At 41.0% G+C, this 20,547-nt stretch overlaps 1 protein-coding gene across 3 annotated transcripts in view; it reads right to left on the bottom strand.

Annotated features, from left to right (window-relative positions):
• Positions 1-20,547, bottom strand: part of GLRA2 (glycine receptor alpha 2) — a 118,831-nt gene that overhangs the window by 33,182 nt on the left and 65,102 nt on the right. For all 3 annotated transcript variants that reach the window (XM_072138469.1, XM_072138468.1, XM_072138470.1), the window contains exon 8: positions 1,206-1,355. In XM_072138469.1, coding sequence (XP_071994570.1) covers positions 1,206-1,355 — 150 coding nt within the window. The remainder of the gene's footprint in view (positions 1-1,205; positions 1,356-20,547) is intronic.

Consider the following 20,547-nt stretch of genomic DNA (forward strand, 5'->3'; position numbering starts at 1 on the left):
ATTAACTTATATTAAAGTTTACCCTGCTCCCTGTAAGCTTCTGTTTTTGGTCCCCAAGGCGTGTTCAGCACAGAGCAGAGTCCCCCAACCCTTCTCCTGCAAATGCCAATCAGCCATCACTTTGTAAATAAAACCCTCCCTCCTCCCGGTCACTTTGTGCTGGCGCTTTCACATTCAGCACCTTCTTATGAACATGAACAGATACAGTGGAGACCGTCGTCAAGTATTCACTGCTATCAGCGCATGTGCTGCAACACATGCAGAGACGTAAGGCGCCAGGCAGGTACCCAAACTCCGTAGTGACTTGCCTAGCAACCCCATGTGATGCAGCACATGCGCAGATAGCACTAAAGCTGTGTTGTCTGTCTCCACTGTACATGTTCACAAGAAGGTGCTGAACGTGCATGTGTGAGAATCGGGTGTTTTTATCAATGTGACCGATGCAGTCTTTTCGGGAGCAGGGGCCAGGGACTCTGCTTTGTGATGAACACATCTCAGGGACCCAGGACACAAGCTCACAGGGAGCCAGGTAAACTATAAGTTGACCGGTGACCAGTTCCCTTTAAAAATAGGTAAAATTTAGAAATTTTGGAACGTTTCATTGATAGCTTATCCTCAGAATAAGCCATCAATATCTGATAAATGGGGGCCAACACACATTTACCCACCCAGATCTCCTGTTTACTCTTCGCATGGCACAGAGCTGAAGTCAGATGGCTCCATTTTGCGTGCAGTGTGCAGATTTTGTAACCATGGGCTTTGGTGCTATTAAAATGTATTGTCTAAATGTCACCTAAAACCTCTACTGTGCTGACCACCATATGGACCAAGTTGCCATAAATGTGCCACCCATAGACTTCCAGCAACCCATACTCTACTTTCTCATTACTCTAAATCAATGGAGATATAAAGAAATTATCATATCACATAATTCTTTTGTGGTGTGTTATGGCTGTATTATACTCTTGAAGCAATACCTCTATAGAAGGATAGAGGCCCCATGTACAGAGCCTACAGAAGCATAGAGCCTCCAAAGTGCATGCACACAACTTTTCTGAAAAGCAAAACAAGTCTTCATCTAACTCTTCATTATATCTGCTCCCACAGGGAAAGAGAGAACATAAAATGACGGTAATAGCCGGCGTACGCTGTAAACGCGAGGTGTGATACAATACACAAGTCTGGAATATATGAAATTATCTTACCTTGCTTTGTCTCTTCTGCCTCCTGCGAAGCCTCAGAAACTCCTTGTGTTGCCTTGATACAAAATTCACAGCTGCATATTCTAGTAGAGCAGCAAACACAAACAGCAGGCAGACCGCCATCCAGATGTCAATGGCTTTCACATAAGATACCTGTCAGAGACAAAAACAAAACTGAAATGTATGTCCCATATTTTAAGGACACAAAATTCTGATTATTTGGAAGGAGATGATAATGTAAAATTGCACCGAATGTCTACGGGATTCTCTATATGGCTCCTAAATTCACTCTGCACGGGGCCATTCTTCTGATATTTCTTCTGGAAAAAAATGTAATAAATTGACAACTGGGTGTCACCATTGCCTTAGGGTGTGTTATTGTCTGACACAATCACAATCAGTGCCGACAGGCATACACAGTAGTGGATTATAATAGAATCCACCCATCAAATTTTATGCTAAGAAGGACCTCCACCCATGAAATTCTCATAAATCTGTTCCTGCTCTCAATACACATGAACACAAGAACCATTTCAGGACCTTTGAAGGTCCTACAAAGGTCCATAAACTGAAGATTGAAAGCAGGCAGAAGGGACACAACCTCCATTCCCCACGAATCTTGATTCTAGTTCCATATGTAGGAAGTGATTCCAGACTTGTAGGGCCTATGATAATCTGACCCCGGGCACACAACACTGGTAGAGGGAATGGTAGCACTCAGTTGTCAGTTTCTCCATTAATTTTCAGGAAAAATAAAAGATTGAAAACACAATACAGAATAAAAATTGTATGGGGGGAAAAATCACAATTTACAAAAACCAGATTTCACATGATTTCTTTCATGAATGATATGGTTTAACAGCAGCATCTTTACATATTTTCAATGTTTTTGCTCTATCAAGGTGTCAGGAACCTGAAAAAGGGGCCCCCCAGAATTGACTAATCTGGGGGACACATGGCCGCACAGTCCTCCCCCTTCTCTAAGTAAATTAGTAGCTAGTTGTGATAGAGAAGTTTTAGTGTTATTCTGGTGTTAATAAAGTTAGTTGTTAGAAGAATGGTTCAGTCTGGCTCACCTATTTTAGCGATAACTTGGTACCTTCATTCTAGAAGTTTCTTAGTCTTTGGGCAGAAGAATGTAGGCGTATTTGTGATTGGTGGAAGTTTCTGAGGTAAATAGGATTTAAACAGCTGTTTACAGGTGGCGAGCTGCCAGAAGACGCCGAGTGTCAGGACAAGAAGAGCACCTCCCTCCCTCACTATTAAATTTTCATTCAGACTGTCGTGGGTGTTTGTTAGTTGGGCATTGTCACCCAGCAATGCTGGGTGGACTGGGTTCTTTTATTCAATAAAATTGAAGTTTTTCTGTTTTTATTAATATTTAATTAATTATTACTAATGAATTACTGATTTAATTATTTATGAATTTATGTTACCCTTTAATAAACACCACGGCCATTATTTATCCAAAGGAGCTTTGTCTGTGTATTATTATTAATTTATAATGTTATTTTTGGGTAGGGTTTGTGCTGTCATGGCTGCTCGCTGACTGGATCTGACTTGGGTTCCGGAAGGGAGCCTGCCGGGTCTCACTGGACAGCTCTGCGCCCTCCAAGAACCTGAGTGTGTTCCACTGCCACCACTTGTCACATATAGGCTGACAAGACACCTAAGATATATTATGCACCACACAGTTTCCTGTGGCGTATAAGATAGGTATTTATACAAGTGACCTTTAGCGAGTAGGCCATAACCTATGGTTGAACTGGTGAGAGGATGAAGAGTGGCTCCCCCCCCCTCCATTAATTTTATGAGGGGCTCTGGGTGAGCGCTGCTGGGATGTTGATTGTCCTGGCCTCCGGCCTGTGTTTATAATAGCAAAAGAAGAAAAGGAAGAGTCTCTCATAATTGAGATCTTATCCCCACACAGGTTATATTCACATGTGGCAGATTTATTAGAGACTGTAAAGCAGTTTCTTTCATGTGAATGAGGTTATTTTGGCGGCACGCACATACATTCATTTGGTCGACCATTGTTTCTTAGTCGCCGTCCTCACGGGAGAACACGTGTGACAATTTCTGACGCACTGACAATAATCATACCATCTGTGCAATACTAAAAAGAAACCCTGTAAACACGGCCTGGTGGGGTGACTTGAGGACTGGTGCTGACATGCAATGCCGTAAACATCTGGAGGCAAATCAATTGACCATGAAGAGACTTTCCCATCACAAGCTCATAAATGATATGTAAGTCAGTAAGTATGGAGCAGACCTGCCTGACCTGCCATTTATTTCCTCCTATTTAACTCCATTAAAGCAAAGATGTGATCCATGACTATGTCCAAGCTACAGTGACTTCAGAAAATGCATGGTAGTCTAAGACACACCTCTAATCATTGGTTCAGGCTGCAGCAGAGCAGGAGGTGTCTTTCAGATTACCTATGACTCACGGCGGAACTACAGGGGTAGCAGCCCTAGAAGATGCTATGGGGTCCAGAGTGTGAGGGGCCCGGCTACCTAACCTACCACACTGCAAACACATGCAGCAGTGTATAGATATTTTGTTGCACTTCCTCCACAGCAAACAGTTCATGAGAAGCCAAGCTGTTGTTGGCTTAGAGAAGAAATATTGGAGGAAAGGGAGGGGTAGCAGAAGAAAAAGGACTAGGACTCTCCTTCTTTATACCTACACCATGTACAATGCACCATGTGCTTACTGGTGAGAGCAGGAGACTGCTGGACTGTGGGAGTATATACTATATGTGTATGGTGTTTATGTAGTGTATGTGAGTATATTTGATGTGCATATATTTTATGTGAATGTATATGAAGTGTACTGTATGTATTTGTATATAATCTGTCTAAATATTGTGTGGTGTGCGCATGTACATGATGGTTATATGCTGTATGTATGTGAATATATCATGTCTATGGATTGTATCTGCATGTATATGATGTGTATATACTGTATGTGCATGTATATAGTGTATTTGTGCATATGATGTATATATACTGTATGTGCGTTTATATACTGTATGTGTGTATACGATGTGTATATACTGTATGTGCGTGTATATACTGTATGTGCGTGTATATAGGGTATGTGGGTATGGGGAAGATTTATCATCAAGTTTCTGAGGTAAACCTGTTCTAGTTGTCCATGGAAACCAATCAGAGCTTAGCTTTAATTTTATAAACAGCTGTGGGAAAATGAAAGTTGAGCTCTGATTGGTCGAATAGTTCTGCTCTAAAAGACTCCTGATAAATCTCCCCCTATGTGTGTATATGATGTGCATATACTTTATGTGTGTGTGTATATATAACGTGTGTATAAATGTGTGTATAAATATGCATTTTTAAAGGGAAGGGGGTGTCACTAGGGTACTGGGGACCCTCTGGACCACCGCGGGAGATGATGATGGTACTAGCCGACAACTGGGAGAGGAATCTAATGCCAGCTGGTCTTCACCAGAACTTGCCGCAAAGCGGGATGGTCTTGCCGTGGCGTGGTGCCACCAGGTCATTCCACAGATGCGACTAGGCCCGCGGTGGCAGCCAGGGTAACAGGGAGCAGGAGGTGATTAACCAGCACCAATCGGGAGGACGCTGGCCCTTTAAATCCCAAAGAGCCGGCGCGCGCACCCTAGTGAGCAGACACGCCCGCAGCTTAGTCGGCAAGCAGGAGCGTTGGACAGGTGAGTCCGACCCGGGGGGTTGCCATGCCACATGGAAGGGAACTGCTGTAGCCGCGATCCGAATCATGTACCGCGATCTGTATTGCGGGTGCGGCTGCGACAGGGGGCCCCATCCAGAAGTCTGCTATGCGGCGCAGCCTCTCCTAATTACGCTCCTGCTCTGACTCCCCATAGGCATGTTAGCCGTAGTTTTTAATAGCGCAATTTTGATTTTATGTATCACACAGTTGAACTATTATTAACTCTTTCCGTGCAGTATATTTAAAAAAGAATGCAAAACTGACATTGTTTTTTTCCTAATACAACATAATAAAAACTTTATTCTCTGGCTCAATACGCACATAGCAATACTAAAAAAAGTTGTAACTTTGACATTTTCTTTTGAATGTGGCTGCATGTGGGCTTATTTTTTACGTAAAGACCTGTCGTTTTTATTTGAAGTTCATAAAGCTTTTTGACCGCGTTTAATATAGAGGTTTATATAAGGTTATACAATCCCCAACGTGGATGCAATGAGAACATCAGCTCTTCCTGCAAAAAATGACACCTTATACAGGTCCATACACCGAGGTATAAAAAAGTTATTTGCCCCAGAATAAGGCGAAACTAAGACTTTTTTTGTACAAAACAGGTTAAAAATCTATGAAAACACAATAAAACCTATAGGAATAAAGGGGTGGTGTCATTGCAAGCGCACAGTAAAACCAGCAAAAATGGTGCTTTTTCCATCAATTTCACAACATTTGGAATTTTTTCCAGCTTCCCAGTACATGGAATTGAATACAAAATACTGTCACTGCTCTATATACAACTCTAAAATAAAAAAACAGATTTTTGATGGGGGGTGGGGGGAGAAAAAAATGGAAGCACAAAATCGAAAAAAGGGACATCACCTATAGATAATTTGTGTCGCTTTCAACGTCAGCAATTGCTCATCTGTTCATATAAGCTGCCGCTATTTACTCTTAAGGTAAAATAATTATCCGCTCCCGTACATCTACATAAGTGCTCAAAACATTATGTAAACTCCACAGCCCTCAGTGTGAAGAAAACACAATCAGAATATTAAAATCCACCATCGCTTCCCGCTTATATTCCTTTCTGATTTTCAATAACACTCCAGGCGAACTTGTTTTTCATTGGGATTTTTTGACAAGAGCTTAAATTCTGCAAGTGAAGCTTCCCGCGGCTCTATTAACACCGAAGACAAGAGTCCATTCAAGTTTACAATGGTAAAAGTTCCTGCAAATACCGAAAGAAGTGAAGACCTACTGAGTTTTAGACTGGCGGCAATCCAAACCCCACAAAACACGTCCCCCACCTGTAGGATCATTGTGTCCTATTACTGACAAGAACGTTACCGGAGCGCGTCATACACACGGTAGGTTTTTTTGCAGCAATTTTTAGCGAATGAAAACAAGTTCTATTCATTGGTTGCTTTTGTAACATGTGCATGGAAGTCTCATTCAGATGAATGAGACAATCACCGAGACTCCGAGCCATGTGAGAATCTACCTAATGCACATCTACAGAAACAAATGGGGGCACCCATTTAGGTGAATAGACTATTATTGTACAATTATATACAGAAGCTTTTGGAAACTCACTCAGTATATCTCTAATTGTCTGCCTATTTGAAAATTCCTGAGGTTTTTTAAATCAGCATTCGAAACCCCCCCCCCCCCCCCTTGTTGTCTCAATGGGGCCACTATCCCAGGAATTACATTTCTTGCTTCATAAAATTGCATGGACTTCTCCCTGGGCAGATTGGAGCTCAGAAGAGGGATATATTAAGGTTTTGTCTGGTGGCTGCCCGAGCAGTGATACCCCGCCACTGGCGCACGGTAAGCTGTCCCACAGCTGCGGAATGGGCCAAGGAAATGTCCCATCTTTTTCATATGGAAGAACTAGCCGCGGCGGCACCGGACACTCATGAGCGATTTCTACGGGTGTGGGAGCCTTGGGTACTATTCAGGGAATCCAGGGAGTATGAGGCACTCTTTGGAGATTAGACTCATCAACCAGCCTCCCTAGTTCCTTAGCTGTTTGTCTTTTATTCTTTCCTGACTTCCATCCTACTGCAGGAGCCTTTTTGTGCATCAGGATCTTTTACCTTTCCTATATGTGTCCGTCCTTCCCTGTTGTGCAGTCATGTGTGGTGTGTAATAAATCTGTTACTCGTTCTAATTGTTAACATGTTACTACTTTGGCCAGACAGGAGAACCTCGGGCTCAGGAACAGGTACTAGGTGTGCTGTTGGGTCTCACATGGCTACCTAACGGTAATTGTGTGAGCCCCTATCCCTTGCACTGGTAAAAGTACTGGGTTCCTCTCATTTGGGAAACACGATTTTTGGCGCATTAGATTGTTTTTGTATAACCTAGCTCCCTAGCAGCCCCGTGGTCCTTACCGACTGCCTTAAAATTGTCTTAAAGTTGGGGTTCCTTGAGTGGGTTATGCGAAATTCTAAGGGAACATGATTCGTTCCATGTACGACATATTATGATGTGCTACATTATGTCTTCCTATGGCTATTTACGGTTTTATTGTTCATTGTTTACTGTTTATTTCTTTTGTCTTTTGTCAATAAAAATTATTCAACATAAAATTGCATGGACTATATGTACTCTACAAAGGGAGGGGCGGAGGATACAATTTATTACAGATTCTGTTGACTATAGTCCTCTTACAGTTATGGAGATGATAGTGTAGCCTCCTTGACTGTATACTTAGGGTCTTTTAGAATATTTAGGGATGTTAAGAGAGAAGGATTACCACACTGTCCTCCCGGCAGGAAAAGCTGGTAATGGTTTTAATTGCCCATTCTTCATGCATAAGGGCAAGGAGATGAGCCTTTCATTATCAACTCTGTTTTTCTGTTTTTTTCAAACAGGGACAAACAAAGACATAACGGGGCACATTTACTTACCTGGTCCGCAGTGTTCACAGAAAGTGCATTGTCCTACAATAATGCTCTGTCTGTGCCGCGATTTACTCAGATTGTGCACCCGATATCTTGCATGTGTCGCATCCCCGCTCAGGTCTGCCGGAGTTCACCTTATTCTTCCTGGTGCATGTAAGTGCATTGCATGCGGCACAATTTAAATGTTAAATCCGCACTCAGTCCAAATCCGATGGATCGTCTAACGGCACGCCCCCCAATTTGTGTTGCACGGAACCCAGTGCAGCTGCGCCACAATCCAATCGTGTGCTATGCAATCCCCGTGCAGACACCTGTTAAATACCTGTCAAAGCTGTGCAAATCCCGAAAATGGTGCAAGTTCAACGAAAGTGCAATCCGCGACTCCTAGTAAATAAGCCCCAACATGTCTCATTTCCAGTGTTTATGACATGCATGGGCCACACACAAAATGTGACCCCTATGTGCGGTCTCCTGCACCCGGCTCTACCGTATATATATCATAAAGTAATAAAATGACAATAACGTGATGTTGTAAAGAGTTGATAACTTTCCTTTACCAGAAATCTGAAAATTAACCATCCGCCGGTGAAAATGTAATCTTCCTTATTTCCGCACAGTTGAGCTCTGTTATATGACTCTATTCTATTTCTTCCATTATCAGCCCACACCCAAAGATGAGAACGGCTGCGATTTTTCATTTCCCCTCTCTTTTCTAACAGCGGGAAGTTGTGAGAACTGAAGGCCTCCTAGCTATAGGCTATTAAGCCTTTGTCAGCCAATGTTAACTGGAGTCCACATCCCTTTTAGTATAAGCTGATGGTCTTCTATCAGAGAACATGATGTAAATGTCTTCTCCTTACCAGTCACAGTTATTTCAGGCTGTCTGTGATAATTTCTACTTATTTCACGGAATCCTCCTCACGTGGGTTGTCACACTAAAATCTTATCCCTTGCACACAGTTGATTTCACAGTGAATATCAGACGTGAGATTTTCCTTCAGTGACTCAGGGAATTGATTATCTTTGGCGAGAACAGCGGAAAGGCGCGGGCGGCCTGATATTATCAAGAAAAGCTCCTTCTATCTCATCACAAACAAAGGACGGAGAACGTGGAATCCCCCAATAATGGTTCTTGTGTCTCTGTAGAATCTTCCGAAGATTGGAAGTGATACAAAAATAAGACACATACTTTGCTATTTGATTGATATTTGCTTATTCTAGTTTTCCCAGTCCCCAAATTAACCTAAAATAGAATTGTGTCAGACACTTTATAAGCTTTCCAGATCAGGGTTTATCATAACAATCAGCCCCCTCACAGTTATTTTGTATACAGCTCCCTCAGGGTTATTTTATATTAGGCCCCCTTCATTAGATACAGCCGCCCTCATGCCCTATGGATTCATTAGATACAGCCCCCCTCACACCCCATGGATTCATTAGATACAGCCCCCCTCACACCCCATGGATTCATTATGTACAGCCTTATGTGGACCCCCCCCCCAGCCCTGTTCTAGATGTTCCTTCACTGTTTCCAAGCAATCTACCATTTTAGGTAAGATGCATCCCACCCAAGCCCTGATACTCATGTTTTACCTTTTCATGCTACACAAGCTTTTAGTATGATAATCCATGTAGCATGAGAGCAATACCCAAGAAATCCTGTAGCCATCCATGAGTAAAAACACAGAATCAGGAAAAAAAAGCAATATTCTATAGAAAAATAACATATTGTTGTCATATGTCATAGGGTTTCCGGGCCAATACTATTAATGGAATATTTTTATGTAAGGTCTTTGATTGGTGTCCTAAGACAGAAAAAAGCCCTATTGGTTAAAACTTAACTTTTATTTAACTAGCGAAAAACACCAGAACTTATTCTATCACATTCTACTGTCTTAAAATTCACATATTGAGGCTGCTATCATTGCTATGTAAGCGTTTGGAGGGGAGTATCTACTCAACGTGTGAGCCTCAATTTGTGGATCTCTGCAGCAACCTCACAAGTTAACAGCCTCAAACATGTCTCTCTGAAAACCATACACAAGCCACCCCGACATGTTTTGTCGGTACACCAGCATCATCAGGGGATCGGGGCTACTGTTTCTTTCTGTCTTAGGACAGTTTTGAAAATAAGGTGCAATGCTTGGCAGTCCTAAAAGGGCCATTCTCCTCACCCAAGACCATCAGCTATTTCACAATACAGGGACAAGCGGAAAAGTGAATATCCACTGTCCTTAGTGTAGTCGCCTTTCATGATTTAGCAGGGTATTAAAAGTTTTTGCCCAAAAAACACCTTTTTCCACATCCTCAGTAGGCAATTTTTCATGGAGGCATGCTTTGATTTCATGTGATCAGATATTTACATGGAGTAGATTTTGCAAATATTAGTGGGTAAAGGACCTGAGATAACATCACCCTAGTCACATGATATGAGGTGCTGATTGTTGAGAAGAATTTATTCAACAAGCTGAGCAGACATTTGACTTTGACTTCAGCTATATCTAGCCAAGTAAGATAACGATAACCAAGTTGATTTTATGGGGATGTAAGGGAATTTTTTTTAGCTAAAATAATGGTGTCAGTTAGTTAATAGGGCTCTTTGGGGACCTGTCCCTAGCTGTATATGTGAAAATATGGTGACAGGTTCCCTTTAAGGGAAGGTTTTTTTCTTTTAAACAAGAGCATCTGGTATTTGTATCTATGAGATTTTGTAGTCCTGCCTATGAGAATATGTGATATTTGGAATTTTCTCTGCACTGAACCCTGGCTTGTTGTGGTCTATGGGAATGAACAATCAATTAACAGAAGTGAGACTATAGAAATAGACTACGTGTGATCAATACTGGCTGCAGGAGATTCCCAGTCTATCATATCCAATTTGCTACAAACGATGTGATTAGAATGATTTTCATTTAGCGGCCCCTGTAATCTGATTTAAGGGCTGGCATGACTTCTAAATTCCATTCCAATACTATTATCCGTGCACAAGCCATTGTAAGGCGTGGTCCTATCTGAGTAATAAAAGTTATCTGTTTCATTACACAGTTGATCCATTATTCCTTAGAACCGTATAATGACTCAGTGCTCGGAATGGAGGTAAAATGCTGAGAATATCTGCTCCATCAAATATTACTGTTCAGCATCGCTGATTAATTGTGACTCATTACATCCCACACAGCTCCGCTAAAAGAATAACCTTTTATAGATCCGGAGCTTAAAATCTGATTTAAATTTTTTTTTTTTTTTGGTTGTAGAAAAAGAAAAAAAACGTCATTAGGAATCTTTGAATGTCTTTTGTACTTTTTACAAGTTCTGTGGCTGGTGGGTTGGGATGGTACAGAATATTCAGCCACTTGGTGTACTGTGGCAGGCAGTATTATAGGGGTACTATAGTCGGCAGAGTTAAAGGGGTATTGTGGTTGGCAATATTGTAGGCAGGCAGAGTTATGTGTGCACTAAGGCTTAAAAGAAATCCACATCAAAATCAGGCATGCTAAACCAGGGACTCATAGATCCAGGCACTGTGACTGTGGTAATCTTATATTTGTTATCCATGGCCTCATTCCTTCTAAAATCAACTGATAAAATTATGCTAATTATCCAGAAGGGCTTTGGGGGGTGTTACCACAGCCTTTTTTATCCTCTGTGCTGTAGCTTCACAGACTGTTACTCTGTCTCCCCCCATGCTCCCTCAGAATTGCCTGATGTTATATCACATCGGGCAGTGGGGCAAGTGGAGGTTGATGGAGATCATACAATTGCATCAAGGGTATCCATGTATATAGGAAGCCACCTAAAGTCTGTTACATCGATCAGGAAGATAACATAGTAAGGACTGTTTAACAAATTACATTACTTGTCATATCCAGGTGATACATATAACACACATTCTACAGAAAGGGCTATTGGAGTATTATAGAAACGCTTTATAACGTTGCTTATACGAGAACAGGGCTCCTAATACAATCTTCCATCATCTTCCTGCTATTCATTCCTAGAGAAGTAAAGCTTGTGGATCTTTGTATTCATGTCAGATTTGATGCCACTTGTTATTTTTGTAAAATCCCAGCCTTGAAGGGCAATATCACACTATGTGCTGAGCCCCTTATACAGCTGTACATAGACGCCAGGATATTTCTAGGATATTCACTTGCACACAGTACTAAAAGTAGGCGGATCCTGCCAGAGGGGGCACGTGACAGTATGTCAGAGTGTTTGGTTTACAGTCCTTCATCCTGGTGGTAGATGTCCTTTAAGCATGGACACATCTGTATAGTTATATTCCCTAACATAGTCATAGTGGCTAGTTAGCTTCTAACTCACAATTAAGACTTATTGCATAAAGCATACTGGGGCACATTTACTTACCCGGTACTGCGCGATGCGCAATCCCCGTTCCGGAATGTCCGCTGGAATGCACAGCTGTGTATAGATGTGTATTAGGCCCCCTAACTATACTTTATCATTTATAGTAGGGGTCTCCTAATTTTGGCCAACAAATGCTATATGGTTGTGTATTTTAACACTTCAATGTTGTTTTCTCTACTTTTTTCCCTGCTAGATTATAGTAATTTCATGAACTCTCTGAAACCCATTAAAACTAAGACTTAAAGATCGATGGAACCAACCTACTGGAAATGGTCGAAATATGGTTCATTGTAAATAGTTTATCCGCTCCCCCCATAGACTTTGGGCTGTTTTACATTCAAAACAGGTATCTAATTCACACCTGGAAAACCGGAGGTACCTCTATCCTGTAACCCGTACAAATAGATATAATCTTTCTGCCCCCGCCGCCTGCCTTTGATTATTTCAAGCTCGACATTGATCCCTACTAACATCTTAAATAATAGCACGAACTTTCAACAATTTACCTCCTGAAGAATAGCTGCAAGGTAACTGGCCTGCGCTTTCCAGGGTCACAGACAAAGCCGAGATATCACTAAAGTTCGTCTAATCCAGTTTGACAGCAGCTAGTAATCTGCAATGCACTAAAGACCCTCACTACCTTTACAGAATCTTAAAAAGAATGTGTCACAAAAATAACCTGTTTATTAAGCTTTTTTAAGTTTTTGATATTAATTATTTTTTTAAATAAAATATGCTACTGTATTTATATATTTAAGGGAATCTGTCAGCAATTTTGACTATAAAAAGCTGCAGACAGTGATATGTATCTGCCCCGGAGATCACTGTAACCATGCCTCTGAGCATGTTGTTAGTAGCAGCAGAACTGTAAAAAAAAATATATTCCAGGATTGTAGCTGGACGTGGAACACTCTGATGCACTTGTGTGTGAGATGTCTTCCTTGAACGATGCACAGCCTTGATGTATTCCTTGAACGATACACTTTCCTTTTTAAAAGTACTACATTCTGCATTTTTTGGGCTGCAAATTTTAGCGGACACATGATGGACGTTATGTGGGGTTACTGCTGACCCCAAACAGGCTCCTTCATATCAATTGTCTGGAGTAGTCACATGGCTGCCAACATTTCAAACCCAGTGAGAGGTGTCCTCACAAGCTGGGATGGCCGCAGCATTAGGAAAGAGAGAGCTTTTTACATGTCTCCCTGGCCTAAGCCCACCAGGCTTTATAAAACATAATGCTGAGACACCAACCAACTCAGGCAAGACATTTGATGATTAAAAAAAATGTAACTAGTGTGTGAATATATGAGACAGTAAGGGGGCACATGTCATGTCTTTTCATATGCATCAATGTTGCCCTCAGCTCCCCCAGCCTTATCTTGAAGACAAGCTGGATAGTGCAATTAACTCAATGGGGTGCAAGCTACTTCACACCTCTTATTAACTTCTAAAGGGTATGTGGCAATAACTTCATATGCCAGTTAAGTTATTATGGTCCACACCAGCCAGATACCACATACATTTCTTTGATCTGAACATCTAGGACAGTGATGGCGAACCTTTTAGAGACAGGCTGCCCAAACAACAACCAAAATCCACTTATTTACCGTAGAGTGCCATCGTGGCATTTTAACAGTAACTTATTGCTACCTGTTCTTCCACATCTTTCAATCGGATCAGTCCCCCTCAGGCCACCAATACAGTTGAAAGAAAGAGGGCAAATTCAGCCTATCATAGTAGCTTTTTTCCAGGGTCTCTCTGTACAGGAAGAATTGTGGGTCCAGCAGGAGGACCTTGAGAAGTTCTTCTGTCAAAACCTGCTAATTTTTCCTGCAGTTCCAAACAGTCAATGAAGTGTCGCTTTAAAATAGCGCTGAGGGGAGCATTTCTTAAGTTGCCTGGGACTGCAGGAAGAATCTGTGGGTTTGTCCTGTTTGGTGAACTCTGTCCTGGGGTGATGGCCTGAGTGCCCACAGAAAGGGCTCTGAGTGCCACCTCTGGCCATAGGTTCACCACCACTGATCTAGGATGTGGAGATGTGGAGAACTTTTAATGGGAGGATAGTAAGTGGGTCATGTTCAGTCTCAAAAAGATATTGGAGATCCGGATGGTCTGCTGGTACTGGAATAGTAGTCCTATGACCTCCCATTTACGATTCATCAAAGGTTTAGGAGTTGATCCAGGCAGGATGCATTTCTATACCCTCCTATAAGCGGGGGGGGGGGGTGGGGGCTGTTAAATGCAGATTAACTCTTTGGCCATTGTTCTTTTCTTGGAGTATTATTACAACAACAAGACAACATCAAAAAGTTAGTTGGAAGTGCTGACCATCCCTTTCCATTGGTTCAGCACATGGTAATTGACTTTCATTTGATTGCTCTTACTTTTTGTAATTCATGTGTAACTCTGTCAACTATATGGGTTGACTTCTGGCCCAATATAATCCTGTTACAGACCAACAATAGTTGGTGGCAGACCGCTGTGCTAACTGTTTCACTGAGGTAAGTGAAAGGGGATTGTCACAAAATTTAGGGTTATGGGCAAGTGGTACGGGAGGTTGTCTGGACAACTGCTTCCTGTGCCCCCCAGACGACATGTAGTCAGGGTGTTTTTGTGCAAATCAATAGCTTAACGGTTCGGAAAGTCACAAATAGACTTTGCAGTATCTGCAGGAGTGTAACTTAAAGGGCATCTACCACCTGGATGAAAGATTGTATGCAAATGAACCTGAGGCCCTCCAGGCTCATTTGCATACAGTCCTTCATCCTGGTGGTAGATGCCCTTTAAGTAGGTCCGAAAACTTTTAAGTTATGCATAAAGGTGCCAGCAGCTCAAACAGTGCAACCTTTTTCATGTACAAAGATGTCTATACTGACATGGTATACAGTAAGTAATAACTGGAAAGAACAATACATTCCAGTAGAACAATGAGTAAAGAATCACAATGAAACTTTTTATAATAGAAAGAACTAATCAATGTCATGGAGATCCCACAGAGAATCTGCAAAACAGATTGCAAATTACTGAGCCCTTCACAAAAAACATTGCTGAGATGAATTAGGGCGATTTACATCATTTTCCACAGATGTTTTAATTTCCTTTCTCATTATATGTATGTTTAGGTCCTGTGATCTCTATTATTCTGTGGAATTATGTATCATTTTATTAACTTTGGTGGGCGGACACTTTATCCTGATTCTAGATGACAAGTTTTTGAAAAAGACCAAAAAATTCATTAAGAGTATTCAAAGATCATAAAGTTTGTAATGTACAGTATCTGTCCCAAGTTACATACAACCACAACTCAGAGGCTATCCTAACTGCTACACCCACACTATGAATAGGATTAAAATACTCAAGAGAAAGGTTGATCTCCTACAAGATATGTACATATGATAAGGTTGCCTGGGGTACACTAGGTACACTTGCTCCAGGTCCTCTGGCTGTAATCAAATTTTTAAAGAGGACCTGTCACTAGTGTTGAGCGAACCCAGTTAAAGTTCAAATTCAAACATGAAGGGGGCAGGAAAAAGCCTTCTTTTCTGCTCAGTTTGAGATTTAACCCTTTCAGGACCTGGCCCTTTTTTGTTTTTTCATTTTCATTTTTTACTCCCCATGATCAAAAATCCATAACTTTTTTATTTTTCCATGTACAGAGCTGTGTGATGGCTTATTTTCTGCGTAACAAATTGCACTTCATAGAGATGGTATTGAATATACCATGCCGTGTACTAGGAAGCAGGAAAAAAATTCCAAATGCAGTGAAATTGGTAAAAAAACGCATTTGTGCCGTCTTCTTGTGGGCTTGGATCTTACGGATTTCACTGTGCACCCCAAATAACATGTCTACTTTATTCTTTGGGTCTGTGCGATTACGGGGATACCAAATTTATATAGGTTTTATAATGTTTTCATACATTTAAAAAAATTAAAACCGGTACAAAAATTTTTTGGGGGATTTTGCCATCTTCTGGTGCTAATAACTTTTTTATACTTTGGTTTACAGAGCTGTGGGTGGTGTCGTTTTTTGCGGATTTTGATGACGTTTACAATGTTATCAATTTTAGGACTGTTTGACCTTGTGATCACTTTTTATAGAATTTTTTTATTTTTTTAAATGACAAAAAAGTGCCATTTTCGACTTTGGGCGCGATTTTCCGTTACGGGATTAAACGTAGTGAAAAACCGTTATCGTATTTTGATAGATCGGGCATTTTCGGACGCGGCGATACCTAATGTGTTTATGATTTTTACTGTTTATTTATATTTATATCAGTTCTAGGGAAAGGGGGGTGATTTGAGTTTTTAGGGTTTTTTATTATAATTTTTTGAACTTTTTTTTATTTTTAGTATTTTTCAGACTCCCTAGGGTACTTTAACCCTAGGGTGTCTGTACGATCCTATCATATATTGCCATACTACAGTATGGCAGTATATGTGTATTTTACTACTCATACATTACAATGTGCTGATAGCACATTGTAATGCATGGGTTAACCTGAAGTAGCCTCGGGTCTTCGTGAGACCCGAGGTTACCATGGCGACAGATCGCCGCTCCCCGGTGACGTCACGGGGAGCGTCGATCCTCGAAAAGATGGCGGCGCTCAGCTTTTCCGGCGGCGATCAGCGGGAAAACACCCGCGATCGGTGCTGGCACCAATTGCGGGTGTTACCGGTAAGCCTTTGCTGCAATATGCAGCAAAGACTTATCGGCTATGGAGAGGTGCCGATAAGAGCCCTCTCCATGCACCCGCGGCCGACCCGTGATGTGCTATTACGTCACGGGTCGTGAACGGGTTAAGAGACACTGTGCTGTCAATCAAAAGAAGTAGGCGTGGTTCACTGGTAGCCTGGAGTAAACATTACTCTTCTATTCAGAATATGACTCATCTATGCTCATTTGCATATCAGAAAACCACTGTAATTAAGGTACAGTAACTCAGTGGCACTGTATATGGAGGACTTTTAACCCTTTACAAACAGACACTACTCGTGTGAGGGGTAAAATGCTGGTTACATGTTCTCTTTAAGTACTGTCGACTTCTAGGAGCAATAACTTTTTTGTAAATGTAGCTGTGTGAAGGCTTATTTTTTGTATAAAAACCTGTAGTTTGTACTTTTAAAACCTTATGGTTCATAAACTGTTATGATCACATCTAAAATAATTTTTTGTGTGATGGATAGTTAAAAAATGTCAATTCGGCATTGTTTTTCCTTTTTTTATATTTTTTTGTCGTACAGGATGAATGCTGTTTTCTAGCTGGGGTTGGTATGGGAGGCCTGTGAATACAAAATACAAAATATGTGTGCTTTTCATTTTTTTAAAGGGTTGGGCGTTTTTTTGTGAGTTGGGGTTTTTAATTGTTTCATTACCTTTTATTTTACAGTTTTTTTTAGTACTTTGTCCACAAGGGGACGTTAACATGAAATCTCTGGATCTCTGTTATAATACACTACAGTGACTGACGGCCCTTCTATTTAGTCATACGTCTGGCATTGCCAAATAAAAAATATGGTACAGGACCTCCGGCTGCAACGCGGGGTGCTGATGGGTAACAGAGGGAGCCCACTCACTCTGCACCTACTATGACATAACAGTCATATTAGGGGTTGAACACCATTTTCCGAGCCTGGATATAACCGCCAATGCTGGGCTCCTACAGGACCAAATGTCCTTCAAAGTTTTTGTATTGTGCTTACGAAAGGAACCTATGCCACCAAAAAAATGAGAGGGATTTTCAGAATTTTTTTTTTCAAAAAATGGACCAACACTAAGCATGATTTGGGTTAATCTTTTATGAATCACAAAAAAATCCCTTTTTTAAAAAAAGTGAATAGATTTAATAAGAATTAGTCACCAAATCAATTGGAGCGCAACAGGAATCATATGACATGATGTAGAGTTTTGTATTTAGTGATATGGTAAAAATACAAATTATGTAAATACCATTGTAATGAGATGTATAAATTAACACTATAAATCACAAATGTATCAATTAAAGCTGAGTGACAACAAACCGCATTGAGCCCCCGTGGTTACAGCCCCCAATGGATATTTAGTACGCACCATACAATTTCCATCAATGGCTTAGCTAGCATAAATATATTCAGAATAGAAGAAAGGAAATATTTTGTTGTGATGTTATACATTCAGCACAAGAACATGCCTGTACTTCCCCGATGTATTCATTTCCGCCGGCCCGTTGGCGGAATGGTGCCTATTATAGCGCGCTTTTTGCGAAAATCACAGTGGTTTGCATTTCAAAACAGAATAATGATTTTCTTTGTGAAAAAAACATCAATGTGCAATGTTGTGTTTGGAATAAACGTTATAATGAGTTTTTACCAAATCCGGTATAATTGAATTACGCTCCACTCCTGCCTGGGAGGTCCATTATTGTCTATGTACTGTATCTATTGATAGCTTGTTGCTGTTTGCAGTAAGTGGCAGCATAAATATTTGTCTACTCTACCTGCTGTCCAGACAGCCAGAAAAATAAGTTAGTACCATAAAATTACTTCATTCGTGCAACCTGGAAGTTCATGCTCTTTTAATACTACATGCCTCCTGGTGTGACATCATTAAATGTCTCCATCAAATTCTAAAGCAGGAAATGTGGAGAGTAAAAAGAGGGTGAGGATAGCCGGGTCAAACCCAGATGGTGGTGAGGTACAAATTCGAACCCGCTCCGTCATGCGTCTATTTCAAATAGGAGGGAGATGGGCATTTTTAACATTTGAAATAGACGCATGACGAAACGGTTTTCCAAAGGCAGGGAAGAAACGGCTCCTCAATGGCCACTCCCATGGGACACAGGATCCTTCTCTGCAGAGAAAAAGGTAAACTTTCATCAAACTTTTCTTTTTATCGGAAAAAAGCCAGTTTTATTATAAAAACACTTTGGCAATTTGCACTCTTTTGGGACATGGGGGAGCCAGAAAAAGGGGCTCCCCATGAAAGGTTCCCTTTAAGACTCTTTATGACTTTAAGACTTGTGAGTTTTTAGAAATCTTCCCTACAGTTTATTGATGTTCTATGTATTCTAGAAGATTACCTGAAACTAGAAAACATAAAACAGGCCATTGAAAAACACAAGATACAATGAACACTTTACATACAAATTGTTGGATATCACTAGGTTAAATCTGATGGTAAAAAAAAAATTATGGAGCGCTGATTCCATGTCTTGTGCTCATGTCACCCTCCAGACATTACATGCTTTTCTATCACTTAAATTAAGTAGCATTTTCTCCTCCATTATGGTCTTTTAAGAGACTGTTATATAAGTATAGCTAAGAATTTCCTAAGCAACTTCTGCATTTAATAAATATTGGTCTTCAGTAAGTAGCACAGAAAAAAACAAATCTAAAAAAAATGTAAAAACCTGAAACAGTTTCAAAAACAGTGACGGGTGGAAAATTGGACCAGAGACAATCGGGTCTGATTCAGTTCATGAACATAAAGTAGAGCTGGGAACCACAATTTAGCAATACAGGGCTCTGGAAATACAGGTTAGACTCGTTACACTCTTTATACCAGTTGGGAGTACGTTTTTTTGTTGGTAAGAAATATGTAATCTGTCGCAATTGATAGATCCTAAAATTGGTTCATCAAGATTTGTTGGGATCTGTCATATATATCTGATGATAAAGGTGGTAAACAACAGGATACGGTGGGGTATAACAAGGTTAAGAAGATGCATGAATAGCGTTGAAATGCTGAGAACAGGAATGGCCATATATTGTTAGTGACCCTGATATTCCTCCCAACTTCCCTTTACATATGCATGATTGGCTCTTAAAAAGGAGGAGCTTGTCTCTCTCGAGTGTCAGGACACACTGGAAATTGAATAGTGAGCCACTAAACCCCCAAAATTGTCTTTTCTGACTTGACAACCAACCTAAATTACTGGCCTCTACTGGGTGATATTCCTTATATGAGTCAAAGTGAAGGGCAAAGGAGTACTAAAAGAATGTACACGTCATTGTTAGTACCAGGCTGGTGCATCAAAGCATTAGCCAAAAAATTATCCAAGTCCACCTCCCAAAAGTCATAACAATAAGGCCTCATGTACATGACCATTATGGGAGCCATGATTTGGCCACAGAATTGGCAACCAGATAAAGGTCCCCATAGACAGTGTGTGAGTACTCTGTGTCTCACCACACCATGACCTGGCTGTAAAACAGCAAAATATGGGACATGTCCTATATTTTTCTGTTTAACGATAGTGGCCACTCGGTTTTCTATGGAGAGGGGGAGGGTGAGGAGCGCACACCCCTCTTCTCTCCTTCACTCCGCCGTGTGCTTGCCGTGGTTAAGGCCCAGGTGAGCATAGGTTTGTGTGCATTC

This window comes from Engystomops pustulosus, chromosome 2 (assembly GCF_040894005.1).
Source record: "Engystomops pustulosus chromosome 2, aEngPut4.maternal, whole genome shotgun sequence".
NCBI classification, from domain to species: domain Eukaryota; kingdom Metazoa; phylum Chordata; class Amphibia; order Anura; family Leptodactylidae; genus Engystomops; species Engystomops pustulosus.